The following is a 22,648-nucleotide window of genomic DNA, read 5'->3' as shown; positions in this document are numbered from 1 at the left end:
TGGGCTGCAGTCGCGTAGTGCGCGGGCACGACGAAGCCGGCGCCGCTGTCCGGGCGCGCACTGGGCGACAGGCCGCGGTGATGAGAGATGGGCGAGGATTGCTTGCGGGCAGGTTTGCGGGCAGGTTTGCAGGCTTGCTCGCAGGGCTCGCGGGCACGCAGGCTGCTGTTGCACCGTTTCGAGCAGCGGCCGTGCCAGACGAGCCGCATGCGCTGCGCTCGGGAGATTTGAGATTTGGTCCAGTCCGGCTCGGTGTGTGCGCTGATAAAGACAGCGAGGCCGTGCAATGGATGGCGCCACCGTCGCGTCTGCCATCTCCGCGCCGGTACCGTCAAGTCGCTGGCAGTCCTTTGTCCCCGCGACCAACAAGCGCCGCCGCCGGCGTCTTTGCGTGCCAGCCAGCAGCGTGCGAGCTCGCAGCCCGCAGCCCATCGCCCACCGCCCACGTCTCCGCTCCCGCGCGCTCGCCCAGCGCCGCAGCTCGACCGGTTGCTGCCGCTTGGCTGCATCGCTGCGCGCAAATCCTTGGTCTGTTGGGGGGTGGATCGTGCTGCGCGCTATCAACTCGCTTGTGCACTGGTGCTGCAGCTGCCCTGGTCAAGGCCGTGCGGCAAATCCTTGGTGGCTGCGGCGGCCTGGGTCCAGCGATTTTCAGCGCGCATCCTGGCACAGCGACTGCCCCAATAGTCGCGGCCCTGCACCTCACCTGCGCTACGCTCCTCAACACTCTCCGCTCCCCGTGTCTGCCTCCAACACTTTTCTGGGCCTCTGCCAGCCTCAAGATCCTTTTAACTGGCCCGCCTGCAGTCATTGAGCCGTTTCGACACCCGCGACCCTCGCCCTCCGGTCCTGTCCAGCGCCCTGCCCGTCGCCCTGCCCTCGGCCGTGCCTGCCCCAGCACCACCTCTGCACTCAGAACCCGCGGAAGCCACCGGCCTCGCCGCATTGCAGTCGTTCCACCCGAACGCTGCACGCCGTTCGTCTCGCGCCCCGCCAGGCCCGAGCTCCCCGAGCACTCCTCCCCGAGCACTCCTCCCCGCCGCCATTGCAGCTTTGACTAGCTGTGACCTGCCGCGTCGCGCCCTCCTCCCAGAACGAGCACCGCCCGTTCGTCTCCTCATCCTGTGAGTGCCTGAGCACCCCCACGGCGCAGCCGCCGCAACACGCAGCACGCCTTACGCAGCACCCGCACGCAGCCGCCGCCCGCCGCTGCTCGACCTGCTTTGTCACCCGCGCGCTGCGGTGCCGGGATCCGCTATCAGACGGTCGACTGACAATCCCCAGATAACCCGCCCGTACTAGCTCCATTCTTCTAATGCGCCCGCAACCCTAATACCTACACGTCTTCCTTCGTTCTGCTTTCCCGTCCCCACGAAGCCGGCCGAATGCCTTACACACCGCCCTCGCAGCGCTCGCCAGCTTCGTCCAAGCCGACCAGCCCTGCCCTCAGCCGGAACCATTCCTACGTCGACACGCAGGCCGCCCAGTCGCCCAGGACCTCACAACGGCCAGCCCTGCCGCGCTCCGTATCGTCGACGTCGTACCTGCACAAGCACCGTCGCTCGCCGTCGTTTCCCACCGCCACATCGCACAGCAATGGAACCCCGGTCGACGGCAGTATGGTAGAGTCGCCGACAGACCTCCACCGCAGCCGCGCCGCCTCCAAGACTAATGGTAGCATCCGCCCGTCTCCTCTCCCTGTGAACGATTCTCTGATACCGTCAGGTGCCATCACCACTCCCCCTGACTCGTCGGACGATGAGGACCGGGGCCGTAGCGTGGGCGACCTGAAGGACTTGGAGGAGGCCCTGCAGCACATCAATGTCAAGAGGATCTCGTCTCCGGAGCGGACCGGAGTCACTGCTACGCCGTCAAACACACCTCAGCTCATGACTGCAGCACGGTCGCTCACTGCCGAGGCACGCAAGATTGCCCACTCGCGCTCGTCTAGCGAAATCATGCTCTCCAAGCACAACGTCGAGCCCCTCGACACCTGCCCAGCCATCATCACATCTTCGGACGATAGCGACGCTGAAGATGATGGGCTAAGGATGAAGCCGCCGCTACTGCGCAAGAAGTCTGGTGAGCTCGTCAAGCCTGCCCTTCGGCCTGCATCGCGACGCAGGCCATCCAGCATGCCTGGCACCCCCACATACTCCAAAGCCGTACACTTCAACGAGGAGATTGAGCAGGTACGGCACTTCCTCTCGGTCGACCGACCGATTGCTGTCAGTGCTGGCTCATCGCCCGTCGAGTCTGCCTACGAGAGCGAGAACGAGTACCCCTTCGAGGATGACTCCCGGCCTAAGACACCGGAGTGGGAAATCAAACTGGCTAATTGGCCAGCGTCCGACTCCTACGAGCGACAGACGGCACCTGTACGGGTCGAACGCATTGCTCTCGCATCAGACAATCAGACACTGGTTGGCAACATCGCGTGTGCCAATGTCGCCTTCCATAAGTTCGTCGTGACTCGCTTTACACTCGACTACTGGAAGACAACGTCTGAAGTCGTCGCCGAGTTTAACCATGATGTTCGTAAGAAGCAGGCAGATGATGGTTATGACCGCTTCAACTTCAACATTAAGCTTGCTGATCAAGCCAATCTCGAATCCAAGACCTTGTTGTTGTGTGTTCGTTACCAGGCCAATGGACAGGAATTCTGGGACAACAACAACTCCATGAACTACCAAGTTGACTTTGCCAAGAAGGTCAAGCAGCAGCAGCAACCGAAGCCAAGGCGTAACAATAGTGGCGGTCTTGGGGCAATACCTCGTAGCAGGCATTCCCCTCTGTCGTCCCGCCCACGCTCGACTGCCGCACTTGACGACGACTTTGGGCATGACCTGGAGAACAAGTTCCAGTTCGGTAGCTCTGGCCGCATCACTGGCGACGTACCCAGTTCAGCTATCCGACTCAAGCCGAAGAGCAAGCAGCGTGCTCAGATCTATCCTGATCAGGCTGGTCGACGATCCCAAGGCCAAGCCTTTTCATCTCGTTATGACTTTGGAGCCTCCCTCTCCGCTGCTTTGACCACTGCCCAGAGTGCTCTGGGTGATCGTAGTGGCCTCAAGGTTGATACTGGCAACAAAGGTTACTTTGATCGGCCAACCTCTCTTCCCAGGTCGCACACGACCGGCCCGCCTGTTCCTGGAACTAGACCTCAAGCGCTATCGACTGACAGCAAGCCTGATCTTCAATCTGCGGAGTACAATGAGTTGATCCAGAAGTTTTGTTTTGTACGTTCTCAACCTCAACAGCCCGACAAATTGGCCTAGACGGATACTAATACGGCTTCAGTTCGGCACACCCACCGGTAAAGGCTCACCTAAGGCAACAACGCCCCTGGTCCAGAACGCTCACAGTGACGGTGCGGCTGAGTACATCAACAGTGCTGAGTCGTCTGCCACAAACAGCCCGCCCTCGCCAGCCATGCCTGTCATGGTGGATGGTGCGAATGACAACAAACCTTCTCGAACACCCTCACCTTTTTTAAACCGCTCTACATCCCCCGGCCCTGTTACAGGATCCGGACCTGAAGACATCCTTGCCTCTCAGTATCAATATGGGTACAACATGCACGGTGGCATCTTCCCTGAGCGAAGCCACACACCTCAAGCATGTGTTTGAGCTTTGACTCACATCTTTACAGGCTATGAGGGATCACCCTTGAGGCCTCACGAATCTTCTTCAAAAACGAAGACACGCTTACGATCCGAATGATACCGACGAGTGGAGCGGAAGTTGCTTGTCCACGAGCAACCGAGCGCTCACGAGTCTTGTTCTTTCCGGTACGAGTTGTTGTTGTGAGACTGGCTATTGTTCTTCTCTCGAGTTTCTTCTCAAGGCAATTGGTTTCCAGCATTCCCGGACGGCTTCCCTTGCTGCATTTCCCGGTTGACCTTGTCGCATGTCTTTTTCGACTGGTGTTCGCAGTACCGCGACGGCGTTCCTCAGTATTCTGTTTTTTGCTTGTTCTTCTAAACCATAGATTGGTTTTAATTGCGCTATCGTTTCAGCGACTCCCCTCTTGTTATGGAGTCCCTGTCAGTCGTTTCCAACGGATGGAAACGGAAAAGTCTGGCTTGCATTGCATTTTGTAGCGATTCCCTCATTCATAAGGACCATCGAGTCTTCGTATATAGGCGGCAGGAGTTGTTACGACGGAGAATGAGATTGTGTTATTACAACCAAGGTCAATAATGTCGTCGTTGTCGTTACTGTCTGCGCTGTGTCAATGCTATTACGTCCCTTGCCATGTACCCAATAGACTGCCGTGTAGTGGTCCCAGCGTGTGTCTGGATACATGTATGCAGCTCAAATATTAAATCAGACTGAGAGGACGGTAACGTCCTTATATACATACCTGTGCCTTGTGAGCCAATCCCACCGTTAGTTGGCCCGTGGGCACTTTTCTTGCCGCCCGATTGTGAAGTCTTACGGTCTGGATTGAAGGGCTTCGACTGGCGATGCCGACAAGTCCGTGTCCCCGCCCACCGCCTTCCTCCTTTGGACAGCTTTGCCCCACGTTTGGCTAGTGGACCCCGTAACATCGTGACTTCTTACACCAACTTTCATTAGGCTTCGTTTGACGGCCTCCCGTCGATTATCGAAAAGAGCGCGGAGCAATACTCCCCGGACGAGTACGCAGTATACGGCAGATTCGACAACGCGAACCATGTCCTTCTGGAGTAGGAAGGCTACTCCCCCGCCTCCTCCGGCGCCCGTCCCGCCCGTCGCAGCTGCCACAGGCCCGCAAATTGATGCCACGACTATCATCTCGTTGCTTGGTGTTCTTGTGCTCCTGGGCGGAGCTTATGGCACGAGTGTCAAGATACTGCCCCATTCGACCACCTTGAAAACGCGTGTCCTGTTCATCTGGCACTTGTTCGATGCGCTCATACACTTCGTTTTTGAAGGCAGCTTCCTGTGGAACTGCTTCTTTGTCTCTTACGCTCTACCAACATCCTTCACTGCGCAAGCGCAGGCCAAGAAGGTCACCTTATTCACGCCGCCGGACGTGTACTGGCTGGGCCAACCGAGTCTCTTGTATGGGGCGAATTACGGAAGCACGCCCTTTAGTCGGCTGTGGCAGGAGTACGCGAAAGCCGACAGGCGGTGGGGTGGCACTGATCTGACGGTCGTCAGTTTGGAATTGCTGACAGTTTTCGTCGCGGGACCATTGGCGCTGTATGTTTGCCATCTGCTGAGCAAAGACGAGAAGAAAGGGGGCTTGAGGAAGTGGTTCTGGATGGTTGTCCTGGCCACAGGAGAGATATATGGAGGTGAGTCACTTGTCCCTGTTCCCCCTGAAAGCGACAGTGGAGCGCGTACATTATTCACAACCCACTCTGATTCGGTGAGGCGGACATGTGGGTCCGCTGATGTTGCGATGTTGTCGTCTCGCGTGCGTTGGCAATGAGAGATTGTGTGGCTGACACGTGGTTGACCAATCCGCCAGGCTGGATGACCTTTGCTCCTGAATGGCTGACAGGCAGCCCGAACCTCGACACTTCGAATTGGATGTATCTGTAAGTCGCGTCTCTCAACCCTGGTTCTCACCCAATACTTTGCTCTTATTGTGCTGCACCTCTGAATTTGCTGTTGTGAGCACCGATACCGTTGTGCCACTTGCACCTTGCCCCTTGTTCCAAAAATTATCTAGAACGAAACGATCGAAACGGTTCCTTGCATACAGTTAGGGCTGGCTTCTCCGCGAGTCCGCAGATCCAGACCCTCGATGGCGATGCTCGCTGCACCATCAGTACAAGTCACTGAACATGGTGCACATTAGTCTCAACGTCTAATCCATTGCTTGTTTGTGTTTTATCATATTAGCCCGATGCTTACACTATCAATGCAGTTACCTCTATCTCTTATTCTTCAACGGTCTCTGGGTCATATTTCCTGGCTGGATCCTGTGGGAGGCATACCGCGCTATCAGTGCTGGTATGAGCCAAGCTGAAATGGTTGATCTGGTTAACTATCTGGGCAAGAAGACCGAGTAATCGTAGCCTCGAACACCTCCGGCCAAGATGATATTTGGAATTTCAGTTCAGAGACTGTTTGTTGGGTATCTATGAGAGTGCGGCAAAATGGCGCTGCGCTTTTCACATGGACTTTCTTTCTGGTAGAACACTCTGCGAAGGCTTGAAGTTGAACATTGAAATGAAGGATACCTAATGTTGATGCACTACGTTGAGCTCACAACAACCCCTCAAAAGGAAGCATGGCATCGTCGATTTATATTCGTTCACTGGTATCAAATTTCCGCCGTTATATCTAGCTTCTGAACGTACGGCATGTCAGATACGGTTTGATCATCTAGTTTCTTATATGCAGTTCTTGCACACATCACCCTAGACATATCTGCCCTTCCACGTTCGTCACCAGAAACCTCCACTCCACGCCAAGAACCATGAACTCACACAACATAGCCCCTATTTGCCTTCCAGACGATACCCTTCCTGGAATCATCCTTCTGCTTCTTCTGGGCCGTAAACTGCTTCCTTTGCAAGATCCAGCTCGTACTGATACCGACAACCAGCGCGATTACCATCCCCCCGCCAAGCACGTACAGCATCATGTTGTCCAAGTGGCCAGCTTCCATTCGCTTCTTCAGGCCATGCTCGCTCGTTGGAGCCGATGGGCAGAAGCCGATGCCTGCTTTGGGTGTGTGGTCAGCATTCGCGCTGGTAGTCTCAGTACTTCGGTAGTTGTTGATTGACTTACCTACAGATACGATGAGGGAGGTACTTATTACGAGTACGGTGATAACTACGAGCATCATGTATGGGCTAGATGGGGCCATGTTGGATTTGATAGTGCGTAGGCACATGCAAGATCCTGAGCGAAAGAAGCGCTCGTTTTGCTCAGGTGCACCCTGGCAGACGGGTGGTGAAGCATTCTCCAATGCTTTGGGAGACATTCGAAGAGGATTGTCATCAGTGATGAAGGGAGACATGTGATTATTGGCAGATTCCGAAGCCGATGCCATGGCCTTGTTTCGATCACTAACGTGTGTTCGACGGGGTATGATCTGCGACAGGGTCGGATCTTAGTGGTGTTTGCGATACAAGGGAAAGAGAAGGGAAGTCTTTATCTAGTGCTCTCAAATACCCTTACTCAACATCCCCGGTTGAAAATCCCATCGTCGAGTCCAACTGCGGTTCTGAATCTCACCCTGAGCCATTCCAATGTTGAACCCTGGCAAATCTATGTAACATGGGACCAACGGAACCACGTTTTCAGCGACGCCTTGCACTAAAATTGCAGGTTCTGACGAGGTCCAATGAATTTAGATCTCATGAGCTCAACGGAACAATATTGGCATGCACCGTAGTCAGTCGAAAGATGGTACCATATGTCGATCGTAAAGATAGAGTGATGCGTTAGATCATAAATGGGTGTCGTGTTTGGCCGTAAATGTATTTGTATCCTACAGTTCCCACCTTTCCCTTATGCACCTCGCTGACGCGCCTGCTGAACGTGATGAAAACGAAATTGACCCGCATATACAGTAGTAGTAACGCTAAATTCCCTCATATACATGTTGCACATGCAATCTGATACAGAAGTTGGAGACTTGCGGCGAACCGCGTCCATGAGATTTGCCAGTAATAACCTGCTCAGCTCTTAGTCCTTGCGCTCCGTCTGGTGCTCGTCCCGTTTGTAGGGGGGCTGCTTTTCTTTGCTTCTCCCGCGCCATTGACTTTCGCCTTGCCCTTCAAGACGGGATTAGTTGCTTTGTCAGCCTTGACAGGGGTGGGATCCTTTACTGAGGAGGTTTTGACAGATGCGACCTTTGCTGGGGTAGCTGCCTTCGTGGAAGTGGCAGTTTTGCGCTTCTGTGCCGGTGGAGAAGACTCCGCTGCGTTCTTCGCCTTCGCTGCTCGACCTCGAGCTCCCCTTTTGGGTGGATCGGGCTCTGGGATCGCTGTGGTCTCACCGGCTTCAGGCTCTTCGTCACTTTCAGCTTTATCAGCGTCAGCCATCTCGACATCCACCTCAGGCTCAGAAGTTGATTCCCTTTCTTCTTCCTCCGTCACATCTTGTTCCTCGACCTGTTCTACCGATTCCGCACCGATATTAATATCCTCGTCGTCGCTGCTGACTTCAACGTAGCTCTTGCCAACATTACTGTGCCGGCCGCTCTTTCTCTTCGGTTCAGTCTCGGGTGCAAGCTGCCCGTCGTCGCTTTCTGCATCATCATCGCTTGCGACGTGCTTCTTTCTCGGCGTTTTTATAGGCCTCTCTTTCTTCTCCTTTCTTGGTCGATCACCCTTAGACTTCTTTTTCCTTGCGCTCTCCACACCGTCGGTAGCCTTCCTCTTCTTTGTACGAATCGCTTTGCGGACTAGCGGATCGAGGTCTTCAACAAGGTCCTCATCAATCCATGTCTTCTTCGCAATCTCCTGAGCGCGTTCATGCGATTCCAAGGCACGAAAGATGCCTGAAGGCAACCGCATCTTACCAGGCCATGATTGCATTGTCCAACTGTTCTGCTCTTCCCAAGAACGTACAAGTGCTTGCGAGAGGTCGGACAAGACGTAGAGATTCTCGTCTGCCTGCTGTGATGGAGCGATGTTATCGGCAACACCTTTGACTCGTTGGGCAACGTGAAAGATGAGGGAGAGATTATCCTCCGTGGCAACACATTTGAGGTAATAAAGGATGTACTCGGACATCAACTTGAGGGTTTCTGGTTCGGTGTCGAAGTCAGGGTGATGGGCAAGAAGACTGAGGAGACGGGAGAAGACAGTCTCAAGTACAGTCTCTTTACGAGCTGCAAAAGCAGCACGGCGAGAACGAATCCACGTAAGTGTGCTCTCTTTTACGCTTCGCTCAGGCTCGTGGGCAAAGAAGAAAAGGATGGTGTAGAACCGGGGTGGCAGACGGTTCTGCCCAAGGTACTTCATCAGCTTCTCCGCGAAAAGTCTACGGACTTGAGGGCAAGGATCGTGAGTGACAAGAGCGAGTTGGACAAAGTCAGCGGGCTTCAACAGAGCGTCCAGACGCTTGTTGGTGGACAATTTGAGGAGTGCATTCGCCGCTAGCAGTCTCTGGCGAGATTTGTGTCCTGCGGGGGTATCATTCGATTCCGATGCTTCGCCATTGTCTTTGACGAGGCGGTTGAGTAGGGCGTAGGTGCTTATTGCAGCTTCGTCAAGATCAGCGTCAGACGGAAGAGAGCGCAATCGATTGATAAGGACTTTCAACGCCCACGCCCTGCCCAAGATGTCGTCGTCAGGGACATCCATCCATTCGACGTCGGCCTCTTCCGTGGTCAAGTGAGGTTCATGGAGTACCTTCTCAATCGCGATCTCGATGATAGAGTCCATGCTATCCTCACACTCTGTCTGGGCAAGCAACACCAGTTGGCTGAGCGCAGCAAGGTTAGTCAGCCAGTGGTCGCCGTTGTACTTGAAATTCTTGATGCTCTTGTCCAGAATCTCCTTGGCGTGCAGCTCCTTTTTGTTATCGCTGTGCATGACGATAGTGATGGCGTGCTTCGCTGCCTGTGCTGGTGTACCATACTGCGAGAAGTTAAGGAAGCTTTGCACCAGCTTACGGCCATCCTTTGTGTTCATCGGAATGTCACTCGGGAACTTCTTCGCAAAGGCTGCGCATGCCTTCAAATCATCGACTGCGCCTGGGGGATTGGGGGTCTTTGCTGTAGGTGCCTCGCTCTCAAGAGTCCTGCAAAGATCCTTGACGTGTGTAGAGAATACTTTTGGGTGCCTGAGAGAGATTTCCTTCAGCAGTTCGTGTGCAACAGCGCCAAGACCCTTGTCATCTGTTCGAGTGTATCCGATGATGGCGGAAACGTGACTCTTGTTGTAGCATAAAAGAGCCATACGGTAGAGCAAAGGGTTTATCACGTCCAGTAGCGTTGCACCCGGTCCGTCTTCGATGCGCTTGCGGAGCTCTTTCTGTGCACATGTCAATACCAGGTTACACGGTTGCAGGATTAGACTTACGATGGACTTGAAGACTCTGCGGTAGTCACTTGCAGGATCCATACAGAAGCGTATCAGAGCGTACGCGCGACGGTCGTGCGCCTTGGCAAACTTCCACAACTCTTCGGTGGTTTTGGCCGGTTCAGGAAGGGTTCCGGCAAAGTAGGCGATGAGACCACTGAGCTTGCTCTTGATATCTTTGTCTTCCTTGTTGATCACACCGCCATTGTACTTCTCAAAAAGCTGCAGAGAAGCCTCCATGGTCAAGGCATTCTTGACTTGATTGCCTTGCTTTGCAAAGTAAACCTTCTTGGCTCTCTCACTGAGCCCATTGACCAACACGAGTTGACGTTCTGTACGAAGCTTGTCGAGCTCAGCTTCCGTGAAGCCTTGATCGCCGTTTGTTTGGCTATCCTTTATCACTTGTGATGCGCCATTCGTGATTGCTCGCGGTTTCATTGGCGGATAGCCAAGAGGCAGAAGAGACTCAAATAGAGCCGTGTCAATCTGAACATTGATGTCTGCATCATTGACGTAAAACGCTTCCAGAATTCTGGAGGGAATTGAGCCGAGTAAGTTGCTGACGTTCTCGTCACCCTCTGCAATCGCACCCGAAGCCACACCCCAAATACGTCCAATGAGTCTGGTTGTCTCGGAATGTATAATACTCTTCTTGTCCTTGACCCGATCTGCAAGATTTGAGAGGATCGAACCAGGCGCTGTCATGTTTCCGTTGCTGCCGAGCCTGCGAACGATGTCGTCGAAGCTGAAGAGTTCTACGGCCTTGACCGCTGCTAAGCGTACCCTCTCGTCACTATCGATCAAGCATTCGGCGAAGGACTTGAGGAGATTTTGTTCTTCTTCAGGATCGAGTCCAATGCCGCCAGCCGAAGTGGTTAGTATGCGGCCAATGGCGGTCGTCCAAGATGCTCGTATGATGGGTGATTTGTCGTTCTTACGCTGCAAGAAGGAGTGGTACGCAACGGGATGCTGTGTTGGGAAGGAGCTGATGGATGTGGGAGTGGTAAGGAAGTCAAAAGGCTGTTGTGCATCTGAACGCGAAAGACTTTGCGACGGATATGCCGAGGGGTCCATTTGTGGTGGCGGTGGAGGTCCTGCTGCGCCAATGCCAGATATCATATCGCCCAGAGTCTCGGTAGCCAGCTGGCGGAGCTGCACGTTCTCTGTGCCAAGCTCGTCGACAAGGTGTGGGACGATGTCTTGCAAAACACCCGGAGCGCACTTCCAGAGCTCGCGCAACAGTCTGTGTGCTTTGCTTGCCTCGTTGAGATCGTCGTCAGAAGGGCCTTTGGCGGCAGCGCTCTCGGCGTCTTCGCTCCCTGCGCGGGCCCGCCTGAAGGACGGGCCTGAGTTTGTGAAGTCGACAATGACGGAGCTAAAGTAGTTGCCGACCAGACGTGCCATCTTGTCCTGGTTGCTGTTGCACACACTCTTGGCCATGTTGTAGGCTGGCGGAGCGTCTTTGCGACGCAAAGTGGTCTGCCTCGCGTCGACTACTGGCGCGCTCTTCTTGGGCTTGGAGCTGCCCAGCGCAATGGGATCGGCCCATAGGAACTGCGCGACGATGATGTCGACGACGTCATGCGGCAGGGCGGCGGCCTCGTCGATGACGGTCGAGAGGACGTCGGTCATGTTGTGCTCGACGTTCTGGCTCAGCTCCTCGGGGCCGTCGTGCTTGGCGGGGCCGGCGAGGACGTCGAAGCAGGCGGTGAACAGGGCCGTGGTCAGGGCGTCGGCGCCCGGCAGGTCGTTGATGAGCAGGATACTCTTCCACTCGGCAAGCGAGCGCAGGACATACAGGTGCTGGCTGTTGTAGGGGTGCGAGGGGTCGGCGAGGAGGGGTAGCAGCTTGGTGATGATGACGGAGAAGATTTCCTTGAGCGTCTTGGCCGGGAAGGGGGCGTCGGGGGCAAATAGACGCAGCATATCGACCAGACAGCAGCAGGCCCAGGCACGCACGCCGGCGTCCTTGTGCTGCAGCAGGCCGGGGCTGACCAGCTCGGTCGCGACGGGCCGCAGCGACGCGTGATGGGCCTCGTCCTGGTCCATGGTGCGCAGCTCGTCCAGCAGCGTCTCGAGGCGCGCCAACAGCACGCCCACGCCGACCTGCTTGCCCAGCGCCTGCTTGAACACCAGCGGCCGCAGCCCGTCGCGCGTCGCTGCCGCGTCCTCGCCCGGCCCGGCGTCCTGGTCGGCGTCCTGCGCGACAGCGGGCGCGTCCTCGACCGCCTCGACCGCGGCGGCAGCGCTGCGCCGGCTGCGTGGCGCCATGTCGCGTGTGGGCGCGTCCGGGTGCGGGCGTCGATGCGGTGCTGTGCTTCTAGCCGGCGGTGTTGAGGTCCCAGCTCGACGCGTTGTTGCCGCCAAGCCGGCTATGTGTCGGGCGGTGGGCGAGCTGTCCGTCGAAGCTGTACGTTTCTTTGCCTGGGGATGCGCGCGCGGGAGAGGCTCTGAGCTCTGAGGCGCTGGGGATGCTGCGTCTGCCCGTGCCGTGGCCGCTCCGCTGTGCTGGCTGCTGGCCGAAGAGTGACGCGCTAGCGAGCTGCACAACGCGCCTGCCCGCCGCCGCGCCCGGGCCACCCGCCCGGCCCTTCACCTCGTCTGGTCTCTGATCTGGTCCTCTGGCCTGGTCCTCGCCCGCTGCTCCTCACCCGCGCCCGCTTGGCGTGTCGCCGCTGCAATGGCGAATCCGATGGAGACCTTCCAGCGAGTGAGTGTTGCCGCGTCGCCCCAGCCCGCCCGCCTGCTCACTGTCGTCTGCAGTTGAAGCAACCCTGCATCCAAGTCCTCCACGCAACATCGGCCTTGGCTCAGGCGCCGGATGCCAAGCGCCGCCTGGTCCACGCACTCGCCAGCTTGCTCCACACGCTCACTGCCGTCGCTTCGCAGCCTGGCGCACTCGACCCCAAGCTGGCCGAGTATGCTTTCGTCCCGGTGTCCCAGGTGCTCAGGCTGTCGCGACAGGTTCCCGTGCGTGCTCTTGAGCTCTGCCTGGAATGCGTCTCGGTGCTCTTGCGTTCGGGCTGGGGCGGTGGGCTTGAGCCTGCTCTCTCTGGCCAGCTTCTAATCCTGTTTACCTTCTTGGCCAAGCCTTCCTCAGCCGAGAACGGTATCGCTGCAACATCCGAGGAGCTGCAAGCACACGCCTTCACATGCATACGCGAGCTCTTCACCCAAGTGTCCCACTCAAAGTCCGCCAAAGACGCTCTTGTTGCCACCAACAACATCCCGGCCCTAGGGGAAGCTGTTCTGATCACATTAGAAAGTCTGGCTGAGAGTAAATCGAACACCATCAAGCTTGCAGCCGTCGACGTCATCAAAAGCCTGATCCCCGCAGTTGTTGATGATGATGCTCTTGCCAGCTTCTTCCCCAAGATGGTGTCTTCGCTCACTAGAATCTTGACTCCTGGCAGCTCCAACAAGGCCGGATACCGTGTCATTGAGCAGGGCCTCCAAGTCATGACTTCACTTCTCTCACGCATGCTGAACGATGATATTACCAAAGACCTTCGAGATGCAACTACCACGAGTGATTCAAATGACACCAAGCAAACGTTGCGTACCATGTCTTGGCTACAGGCCACCGCTTCTCAAATCAAGATTGCTCTGGCCAACGTTTACAAGATGCGCAGTCACGACAAGCCCGAAGTTCGTAGGGCCCTCCTTAAGCTTTGTTTGTGCGTTATACAGGACTGCCGAATATCGCTCTCGGATAGTACTAGCATGAGCATCGAAACAGTTCTTAGTCTCATCGGTCGAGATAGCGCACACGATGACATTGAGAATGAATTGAGAAACACTTTATCTGCAGACCAGAAACTCGTTGGCCTACTGCGCGAGAGCCTTCACGACTGGGTCGTCTCCTTTCCCCGTGTCATGCGCTCACCAGATGACAACAAACGCCGTCTCATCATACACCAGATGTCGGTAGCGTTGCGTTTACTAGGACAAGACCCCGCAGTCATTGACGACCGATTGGCTGACGGCTTGAGAGATGGAGTATCTGCAGTTCTGGCGGACTCGAAAGGCTTGGAAGAGGTCAGCCGTATAGCGGTAGAGGCGTCATTGGAGACAAGTCTCACGTTGGGGCCGAGCAGGCAGTCATCGTTCCAACCCTTACAGCTACAGCTCAAGGGTCAACAAGATCTCATGGCCGAATTCAGATTGCTTTTGTCACATCTTGCCAAGACAGAATCTGCACTAAACATCGCGCGAGACCTCATCCACACTGTCAGCCAGGGCACGCGAGAGATGCAGCTGGCGAGCTACTGGATTTCCGTTAGCATACTTCGGGAAACCACTGCGGCGCAGTCTTTGGATGACTTTATCGACGTTGGGTCAATAAATCCACGGGAAGAACTCCTAGACGACCTATATTCACACTCTATCGAAATTTTGACAGATCAAGACACTGATGTGGATCTTCCATGGCACTTCTATGCGCTAGCCCTGGAGACCATTGCCCTACAGGCAGGACGTTTCCAGGCCGAGTTCCGTGCCGAATTGGGCGAGGTGCTGTATCCAATCTTGCACCAACTCGGAAGCTCAAATCCCGCCCTCCGTGAACATTCCATTACCTGTCTGAATATTGTATCAGACGCATCCGGTTACTCCAGTGCCCAACGCTTAGTCATCGACAACGTTGACTACGTTGTCAATGCTGTAGGCCTGAAGCTCGCTGTTGGCGACGTCTCACCTCAGGCACCGCAGGTTTTGTTGATGATGATGCGGCTGTGTGGCCCTTCGCTTCTACCATACCTAGACGATTTGGTTGGGAGCATATTTGAGGCCCTAGAACGATATCACGGCTATCCAAGGCTTGTTGAGCTGCTATTCTCTGTGCTGAAAGGCATGACAGAAGAAGGCGTGAAAGCACCACCGCTTGCTATCGAAGCGCCGGGGCCTTTGAACACAACTACGGTAGGCTACGCAGACATTCCAATAACGGATGTCACATCCACACTCGGACACATACGATCCGACAGGACCAGGCGCGCACACGAAGCTACACAGGAGGTGCCCATCCCGTTCCCACAAACTCCTTGGACAGGAAACTCGGCCCCAGATTCGGAACATCCGGTGGACCAGCCAACACCCGAGAAGCTGGAACCACCGCCTCCCGCCCCAAGGACATACCATATTCTTTTCACCATCTCAGAACTCACACAACACTATCTCACATCACCGTCCCCCTCTCTGCGCATGTCGCTCCTCACTCTTCTACAGACTACCCTTCCTGCACTGGCCAAACACGAGAACTCGTTCCTTCCATTAATCAACACCCTCTGGCCGGTGTTGCTTCCTAGGCTGCACGACTCAGAGGCGTATATTGTGTCAAGGGCCCTTGAAGTCATCGGGGTGATCTGCAAGCACGCTGGGACGTTTATGCGGTCACGCATCGAAAGCGCGTTTGACGTGCTGAAGAAATTGCATCGCCACACTCAAGAACGCCCAAACACTGACGCTAGTAAAGGCAATCAGGGAGGAAAGCATGAAGTTTCAAACCTCGACACCATTGCTACAAGCTTCTCTTCCCTTGTCATTGCTCCTGCCGCGTCCAACCCAGCACAACTCGACCGCCCAGAACTTTACAGGAGTACACCTGCGCGCATGATCTGGGCCGCTCTAGTCAGTTGTCTGTGTGCTGTTGCATCACATGTATCGCTCCGGGACGAGCAGTTTGAAGAGGTGCTTGACATACTTGATCCGGTACTATCTCGTCCGGATGTGAAATCCGCTATAGATAAGGTCAACGCAGACTCAGTCTGGCTGAGGCTGTATAAAAAGCAAAGATCAAGCCAAGATAAAAAGGCGCAGATTGTGCCGGAAGCACAGGGAAGATGGGAATTGATTTGTATATAAGACTATGCGTGGTCGCTTACGTGCTCGACACTAGAACAGCGCAAGGTCCCAACAACGGCTTGGCTCCTTGAAATGTATATCTATTGAATGCTTCAGGTAGATGACACCTGAATGCAAAGCAACCTTTTCACCGTCCTTTGGAAAACGTTCATCTTACGGTTGCACGCAGGGCCCTTGGGAGGCCCGGCCGCTTCCACGATCACTCGGCGCTGAAGTCAGCAAAGCTGGAGTTGCTAGATAGGGTCAACATGATCAGATCAGACTCCTACTCACAGTCTCGTTAGTAAGGTGGTCGAAGGCGGTGATAATGGCGAAGAAGAGGTCGGAGACAGAAATTCGGGTGAAGAGGATATAGACGGCAGGAGACCCGAGATCAGAGGAGTATTGCTTGAAGATGGAAGCTGTGTTTCATAGAGAGTCAGGGCCAGTTCTGAAGCAGTGGCTTCTTCAAAGCGGCGAGAAGATGTTGGCTTGCTGAGAAGTGTCTTGTTACTTGAAGGTAACGCCTTCGAAAAGACGCCGGCAGAAGTGAGGCACTTGGTGCCGTTAATAGTAGCTGTCACAGTGACTAAGTTGGGTGCCGTTGTTGACGAGGGCGATGAAGTGGTCGCGTCGAAGATTGGGCTCTGCCTTGGCGATCCGATAGAGGTTTCTATCGATTCAACGACCAAAGTGAACGGCGAACCAGTAAATCTTGGCGGGACTACACAGTCAGCTATGTCAGAAGCGAACGTAGCCACTGGAACGAAGATGCCGTCTCCCATAAGATCAATCATTGCAATGCATACACTAATTTTGCTTCCGCTGTGTGTGCTGCTGACAGCTGATGACAAGCCTGAGGAGGATGACGCTCCCGGCACATACGTGATAGTCGTCGACGACAACGTGGGCTGTCTCTGCTTACCGGCTGATGTGACTGAAGTTGGTGCAACGGTGATTGTGCGTGTCTGGGTGGTATGCGTGGTGCGAATTAATCTGGTTGATATGTCAGATACGGTTACCGGGGTTGAGGTGGTAGATGCTGAGGCCGAAGCAAAATAGACTGTCGAGAGAGTGGTCGGCCGTGGCTTGCCCAAAGATGCTTGAGATTGCTCCGGCACGCCAGCGGACGCGGTGTAATTAGCCCGGCCACTGCAGCTTAGGTCCTTAATCCTTGGTTGATAAGTTTTCGTGTCCAAGAGCCCCCAGTCTGGCTGATCAGGCTGGCTGTCTTGTAATAGCTCGAACCAGAAAGTGTTGTACTTGCCAAACGCTTGACAGCCCACCTAACTCCAATATCGCTGGTAATTCTCGGCGCTGGCAACAGCCTCATTTATCTGAGCACCATCGACGGGCCAACCCATCTCTGTTATCCAGACTGGGATGTTACCTGCACGACGCTGAGTGTCTCCCAGGACGGACATGAAACTAACGTTGGCATTATCGATGGGCTTACCCTCCCAGAAGGGATACGCGTTCATACCAGCGAAGTCAGCTCCGGTCACGACAGAGTATGGCGCCGTGTCAGTGTGACCGATAGGCTTATCTTTCATGTACTTGGCGTATGGCGAAGCTGCAATCTGTTCACGCACGCTGTTCATGGTAAACACGAGGTTGTCACTGCTCAGGCCAGCTTGTCCACCGTTGAAACGGTACACGTCCTCACTGCCGACGGAGAGCCCAATCACAAGGTCGGCAAGCCTCTGTCCGTGCTGCTCGAAGCCCTTACCAAGTGCAACAAGCTCGTTCTTAACCTGGACATCGTTCGGCTGCCCAGTCGCACCAGGAGATACCCACATACCCAGCAGCAGGTTCGTGCCTGTGTCGATGGCAGCTTGGAATGCTTCTGTGGGGTCGTCCTTTGTTCCTGTAGTAATGCAAGTGTACAGACGTGCGCTGTCGAAACGCACTGGGGTATTGGTGAGGTTCTTTGCTAGCGTGAAGCCGTGGTAGAAGTCGGCGTATCGCTTGACGTTGCTCTGCTCGGTCCAGAAGGCACCGTAGTTGAAGCCGGTGTAGATCCTTGCAGCAGCCGGCGCAAGACAGGCGGCCAGCATGAGGAGGAATGTGAGCATGATGACAAGATACTGCATCGAGTGGGACTGTTGTGAGCACGCTGAAGAGCACCTTGTGGGAAGCTTATAAGCATCTGCCAGGTCACCTGGGCAAGGGTCCCCATTCACGACGCGTGAGTGTGAAGGCAGCACTGTGATGACACGGGCTGCTGCGTCGTCACGGGCTGTTCAGGTATCGCCAACCTTGCACGCGTGGACGCGACTGCATACACGTGACTGTGCTGTTGACTGTTGATCGTTGATGCATGTAGGTAGCGAAAATGGTCGCTTCAAGCCTGCAAGGGCTGATGATCGCGGCGCCCTTGATTGGCCGCCCTTGGGCGCCAGGCGGTGCGGAGCCACGCACATGTCCCCGACGGAGCGATGACCGGACGTCCCAGCGTCATGGCAGAATAAAAAGAGCCGGGCCGCGCGACGACGCATTCCGTCCGCCATCATGTCTCTCGCCCGCCTCGGAGGAGCGCTCTCGCGCGCACAATGCTCGCCCCGCCCGCAGTGGCAGGCAGCGTGGGTATGCCCGCCAATTGCTATGGATGGAAGCTGACGGTCGCAGCCGCGCCCTCTCCAGCGCCGCTGCGCGCGCCGCCAAAGCCGACTCTGAGCTCAACTCGGTGTCGCGGCACATCACGCAGCCCAAGTCACAGGGCGCGTCGCAGGCCATGCTGTACGCAACGGGCATGAGCGAGTCGGACATGGACAAGGCACAGGTCGGCATCAGCTCCGTGTGGTACTCGGGCAACCCGTGCAACATGCACTTGATGGATCTCAACCACAAGGTCAAGGAGGGTGTCGAGCGCGCCGGCCTACTGGGCATGCAGTTCAACACCATCGGCGTCAGTGATGGCATCTCCATGGGCACCAAGGGCATGCGCTACTCGCTGCAGTCGCGCGAGATCATTGCCGACTCGATTGAGACCGTCATGGGCGGCCAGTGGTACGACGCCAATATCTCCATCCCCGGCTGCGACAAGAACATGCCCGGCGTCATCATGGCCATGGGCCGCGTCAACCGGCCCTCGCTGATGGTCTACGGCGGCACCATCCAGCCCGGCTGTGCCAAGACCCTGGAGGACCAGAGCATCGACATCGTCTCCGCCTTCCAGGCCTACGGCCAGTTCATCACCGGCGAGATCACCGAGGACCAACGTTTCGACATCATCCGCCACGCCTGCAACGGCCAGGGCGCCTGCGGCGGCATGTACACGGCCAACACCATGGCCACCGCCATCGAGACCATGGGCATGTCACTGCCCGGTTCCTCCTCGAACCCAGCCAACTCCAAAGCCAAGATGCTCGAGTGTCTCGCTGCTGGAGGTGCCATCAAGAACCTGCTCAAGGAGGACATTCGCCCCTCTGACATTCTCACTCGCCAGGCCTTCGAGAATGCCATGGTCGTCATCTCCATCACCGGTGGCTCCACCAACGCTGTCCTGCACTTGATTGCCATCGCCGACAGTGTCGGCCTCAAGCTCACCATCGACGACTTCCAGAGCGTGTCTGACCGCACCCCCCTCCTTGCCGATCTCAAGCCGTCAGGCAAGTACGTCATGGCCGACGTCCACGATATCGGCGGCACGCCCTCTCTGCTCAAATTCCTCCTTAAAGAAGGCCTTCTTGATGGCTCGCAAATGACCGTCACTGGCCAGACTCTGAAGCAAAACCTTGAGAAAGTCAAAGACTTCCCCTCAGACCAAAAGATCATCCGCCCACTTTCTGAGCCCCTGAAGTCTACTGGCCATTTGCAGATCTTACGCGGTTCGCTCGCACCTGGCGGTTGCGTAGGCAAGATCACTGGAAAGGAAGGGACAGTGTTTACTGGCAAGGCGAAATGTTACGAAGCTGAGGATGACTTCGTTGCCGCACTTGAGCGAGGCGATATCAAGAAGGGTGAGAAGACTGTCGTCGTCATCAGGTACGAGGGACCTAAGGGTGGCCCCGGCATGCCTGAGATGTTGAAGCCGTCATCCGCAATCATGGGCGCAGGCCTTGGGAAGGATGTTGCCCTGATCACCGATGGACGTTTCTCTGGAGGTTCTCACGGTTTCTTGATTGGCCACATCGTGCCCGAGGCACAGGAAGGTGGACCTATAGGTCTCGTTCGCGACGGTGACGAAATCACCATCGACTCGGAAAGCAATGAGCTCAACGTCAACATCAGCGAAGCGGAATTGACAGAGAGGAGGAAGGGCTGGCAGGCGCCCCCACTCAAGTACAGCAAGGGCACGCTCTTCAAGTACGCGCGCTTCGTTAAGAATGCTTCTGAGGGTTGTGTCACCGATTCCGCGTAATCGGTCTAGCCATGACATTTGTCTTCGTATTTTGGATTGTACTCGTATACTGTCACAGTAAAAGTTAGGTTCGGAGTAAGGGTGACACTATCTGGAGGGTTTCAATGGCTCACGACCAAGACAAACGTATTATGCCGTTCCACTGTTGCGCGCTTTTCTTCTATTACGAGTGATGTACCCTGAGAGATTTGCATCACGACGACCATTCAGCTATGTGCACCTCTCTTTCTTCCGTCCCAAAGACCCTCAACCTGTTCCCAAAGCCGTGCCAGAACTGATCATCAAAATCGGGGATGGTCTCCATATCCTTCCTTGTATGCTTCTCAACAGGGACCCAGCCGGTCTCATCTTGCACATACTCCTCGTCCGCCCAAGTTCCAATTACTTCCGTTCCGTTCGCATATGACTGATCTGATGTCGAAAGGGTGTCATGATCAAGTTCTTCATTGCCATCGGATGCGTCAGACAAGCCCTCGGTTTCCTGAACACTAAGTTCACGGAGCTTCTCGAAAACGGTCTTAGTGGCGAAACGGTGGGCTGCCACACCCTCCCGTAGAGCTTCGTTGTTCTTGCGCTTAGTCTTGCGGTTCTTTCGGCCGGTAGCCACAGAATCGGGCTCGAAGAGCGGAACGGCGACGGGGCGCTGACCTTTGTCCCTCCCACAACCCTGGGCAACCGGTGGCGGGTCTGCCGTGAGCTTTATGCCGCCTTCTGAAGCTTGTCTACCCAGCGCCGGTTTCGATGTCAAGGACGCAGGACCGCCAGGCTCTGACTGTAACACACCCTGCTCCCTGCGCTCAGAACCAAGCTTGGCCGCCAGCCTTAGCATAATTGTTGCGGTGAGAAGACTATCGTATCCCGCCTCATGGAAGGCCTCAATTTCATTGTACTTGACGTGGTCTTCATGCGTTCTGATATTTGGCAGTGGTTGCTTCTGCAAGCTCTTTGCAATTTCCTCTAAACTCGGACTTGCATTCAGATCGCCTTCGGTGTGTGTTGCGAGGTATTTCGTGTCCACGATCCTCGGAAGTAGTGCATGAAGAGACTTGTTAAACTCATCCAATGTACTGGGTAAAGGTCCGACAAAGGTGCGATAGAGGTACACGATGTCAGTGAACATGTTATGACCCACCAGCGCCGGTCGCTTATTCTTCAAGCGCGCTAGAGCGCGGTCAAAGCGACTTCTCTGGTCGCGGGGACCGTGGGTTCCTAAGATGTACAGTAGGTCGGTGTTGATCTCGCCGCCTACAAGCGCCTCGAATATCCATCGAAAGCCCGTTTGCCGCGATATCTGTTCCTTTACGCGACTTTTGATGCGACTTGTGTTTTCTGCCTCCCGCGCCTGGTCAAAGGGCAAAATCCGGATGCACTCTTGGCGGCCTATCGCAACTGCATCTGGAAATTCGGCGCGGACAAGCTGGTGGACAAGTCGTTTCTCGAATCTCGAGATGGCGTATGTGGCCGACGCGTTGGACAAACCGGTAGACGAAGTGATATCAAGGGTCGTCGGCGTCGGTGTTGTCTTTTGCCACGCGGTGATGGCTTCCCGACACCGGCGCACAAAATCTAGAGAGTCTGTGTCTGTGTCTTTCAGCTGCAGATCTGCGATGGGGTTCTTTTTGTCGATGCGGTCATATGCCAGATTCTTCGCCCTTTCCGCCTCTTCCCGAGACAGGTACTGCACGCCCTTGGCAAATGGAGCGCCGAGGTCGAATCCACAGCTCAAGAGGAAGGTACATGCGCCGCTCTGAAAGCTGATCTCACGCTCAAAGTCCAAACGCTCATCGAACAGCGGGCTGAGATTGATGTTGTAGGGCCGCAGCACGTACCTGTTGGCGAGGTAGTCGAATTTGGCGCACGTCAGGCCGATTTGAAGAATCTGGTAGCGGTTGGCACCTTCCTTGGTCTCGGCATAGCGGTCCTCCAAGGTCGGGCGGCCGGCGCCACGGGGGGCTTTGTTGGGCAGTCGACTGGGGATGCCAGAGAGCTCGAGGTCAAAAGAGACAAAGTCGGCTTCGGAGATGTGGATGAGCAGATTAGGGAGTTGGTCGGGGAAGGAGGGGCCGTCGACGTCCATAGCGGCTGCGGCGGTGTGTGCTGCGGCGGAACGGTGGTAGGCGGTGGTAGACGGTGGCAGTTGGTGGCAGTTAGTGGCAGTCGGTGCTGTGCAAGTGAGCGCGCAGATGGGCAGGTCGCGTCAAACGGGCGTAGGTCGCATTCAGGGCGCGTGCAGGTGCGTGTGCAGAGTGGAGGCGTCACAGTGAGAGGCAACAGGCGTGGGCGACACGGTGAGGTCAGTGAGTAATTGATTGTTAGCTCATGATCAAGCGAGACGGTCGCCGTGCGCTGCTGCACGACCAGACGGCATCTGCGCGCTGGGTGCGGTGTGCGGCGGGCTGGTGCTGGTGCTGATGCCGGTGCTGGAGCACTTGTCCAGCGACGCCGACGTTGAACGCGACGGTGC

At 55.7% G+C, this 22,648-nt stretch overlaps 8 protein-coding genes across 8 annotated transcripts; 4 read left to right on the top strand and 4 right to left on the bottom strand.

The window, feature by feature from the left end:
• The first annotated feature begins 1,077 nt into the window (after positions 1-1,077).
• C7974DRAFT_207921 (putative phosphatase regulatory subunit-domain-containing protein) lies at positions 1,078-3,833 on the top strand. The gene is made up of 4 exons (XM_046136899.1): positions 1,078-1,107; positions 1,285-1,674; positions 1,726-3,239; positions 3,301-3,833. The coding sequence occupies exons 2-4, from the start codon at positions 1,386-1,388 to the stop codon at positions 3,628-3,630; spliced, it is 2,133 nt and encodes a 710-aa protein (XP_045996597.1). The 5' UTR covers positions 1,078-1,107; positions 1,285-1,385; the 3' UTR covers positions 3,631-3,833.
• Positions 3,834-4,366: 533 nt separating this feature from the next.
• Positions 4,367-6,353, top strand: C7974DRAFT_396756 (Emopamil-binding protein). Its single transcript, XM_046142113.1, has 3 exons — positions 4,367-5,285; positions 5,462-5,531; positions 5,864-6,353. Exons 1-3 carry the CDS (start codon positions 4,679-4,681, stop codon positions 6,006-6,008), a joined length of 822 nt encoding a protein of 273 aa, XP_045996596.1. The 5' UTR covers positions 4,367-4,678; the 3' UTR covers positions 6,009-6,353.
• Positions 6,354-6,424: 71 nt separating this feature from the next.
• Positions 6,425-6,997, bottom strand: C7974DRAFT_377267 (uncharacterized protein; the record flags this gene model as incomplete). Its single annotated transcript, XM_046140340.1, has 2 exons — positions 6,425-6,663; positions 6,733-6,997. 2 exons carry the CDS (start codon positions 6,995-6,997, stop codon positions 6,425-6,427), a joined length of 504 nt encoding a protein of 167 aa, XP_045996595.1.
• Positions 6,998-7,282: 285 nt separating this feature from the next.
• C7974DRAFT_396754 (armadillo-type protein) lies at positions 7,283-12,111 on the bottom strand. The gene is made up of 2 exons (XM_046142112.1): positions 9,981-12,111; positions 7,283-9,932 (listed from the first exon to the last, which is right to left on the bottom strand). The coding sequence occupies exons 1-2, from the start codon at positions 12,027-12,029 to the stop codon at positions 7,629-7,631; spliced, it is 4,353 nt and encodes a 1,450-aa protein (XP_045996594.1). The 5' UTR covers positions 12,030-12,111; the 3' UTR covers positions 7,283-7,628.
• Positions 12,112-12,586: 475 nt separating this feature from the next.
• Positions 12,587-15,842, top strand: C7974DRAFT_456114 (HEAT repeat protein-like protein; the record flags this gene model as incomplete). The annotated part of the gene is made up of 2 exons (XM_046145999.1): positions 12,587-12,690; positions 12,744-15,842. The coding sequence occupies exons 1-2, from the start codon at positions 12,661-12,663 to the stop codon at positions 15,840-15,842; spliced, it is 3,129 nt and encodes a 1,042-aa protein (XP_045996593.1). The 5' UTR covers positions 12,587-12,660.
• A 1,021-nt stretch (positions 15,843-16,863) lies between these two features.
• On the bottom strand, positions 16,864-18,134 carry C7974DRAFT_207858 (glycoside hydrolase superfamily). Its single transcript, XM_046136898.1, has one exon. The coding sequence runs from the start codon at positions 17,912-17,914 to the stop codon at positions 17,108-17,110; it is 807 nt and encodes a 268-aa protein (XP_045996592.1). The 5' UTR covers positions 17,915-18,134; the 3' UTR covers positions 16,864-17,107.
• Positions 18,135-18,331: 197 nt separating this feature from the next.
• C7974DRAFT_396750 (dihydroxy-acid dehydratase) lies at positions 18,332-20,326 on the top strand (the record flags this gene model as incomplete). The annotated part of the gene is made up of 2 exons (XM_046142111.1): positions 18,332-18,403; positions 18,450-20,326. Coding segments are annotated over 2 exons (1,807 nt in total), but the record flags the coding sequence as incomplete, so codon positions are not given.
• On the bottom strand, positions 20,327-22,597 carry C7974DRAFT_396749 (ribonuclease H-like domain-containing protein). Its single transcript, XM_046142110.1, has one exon. It carries the CDS (start codon positions 22,259-22,261, stop codon positions 20,378-20,380), a length of 1,884 nt encoding a protein of 627 aa, XP_045996590.1. The 5' UTR covers positions 22,262-22,597; the 3' UTR covers positions 20,327-20,377.
• Between the last annotated feature and the right edge of the window lie 51 nt (positions 22,598-22,648).

Source organism: Boeremia exigua, assembly GCF_020726555.1.
Source record: "Boeremia exigua strain MPI-SDFR-AT-0100 chromosome Unknown C7974scaffold_7, whole genome shotgun sequence".
Lineage (NCBI taxonomy): Eukaryota > Fungi > Ascomycota > Dothideomycetes > Pleosporales > Didymellaceae > Boeremia > Boeremia exigua.
This window is presented reverse-complemented; position numbering and strand designations above follow the sequence as displayed.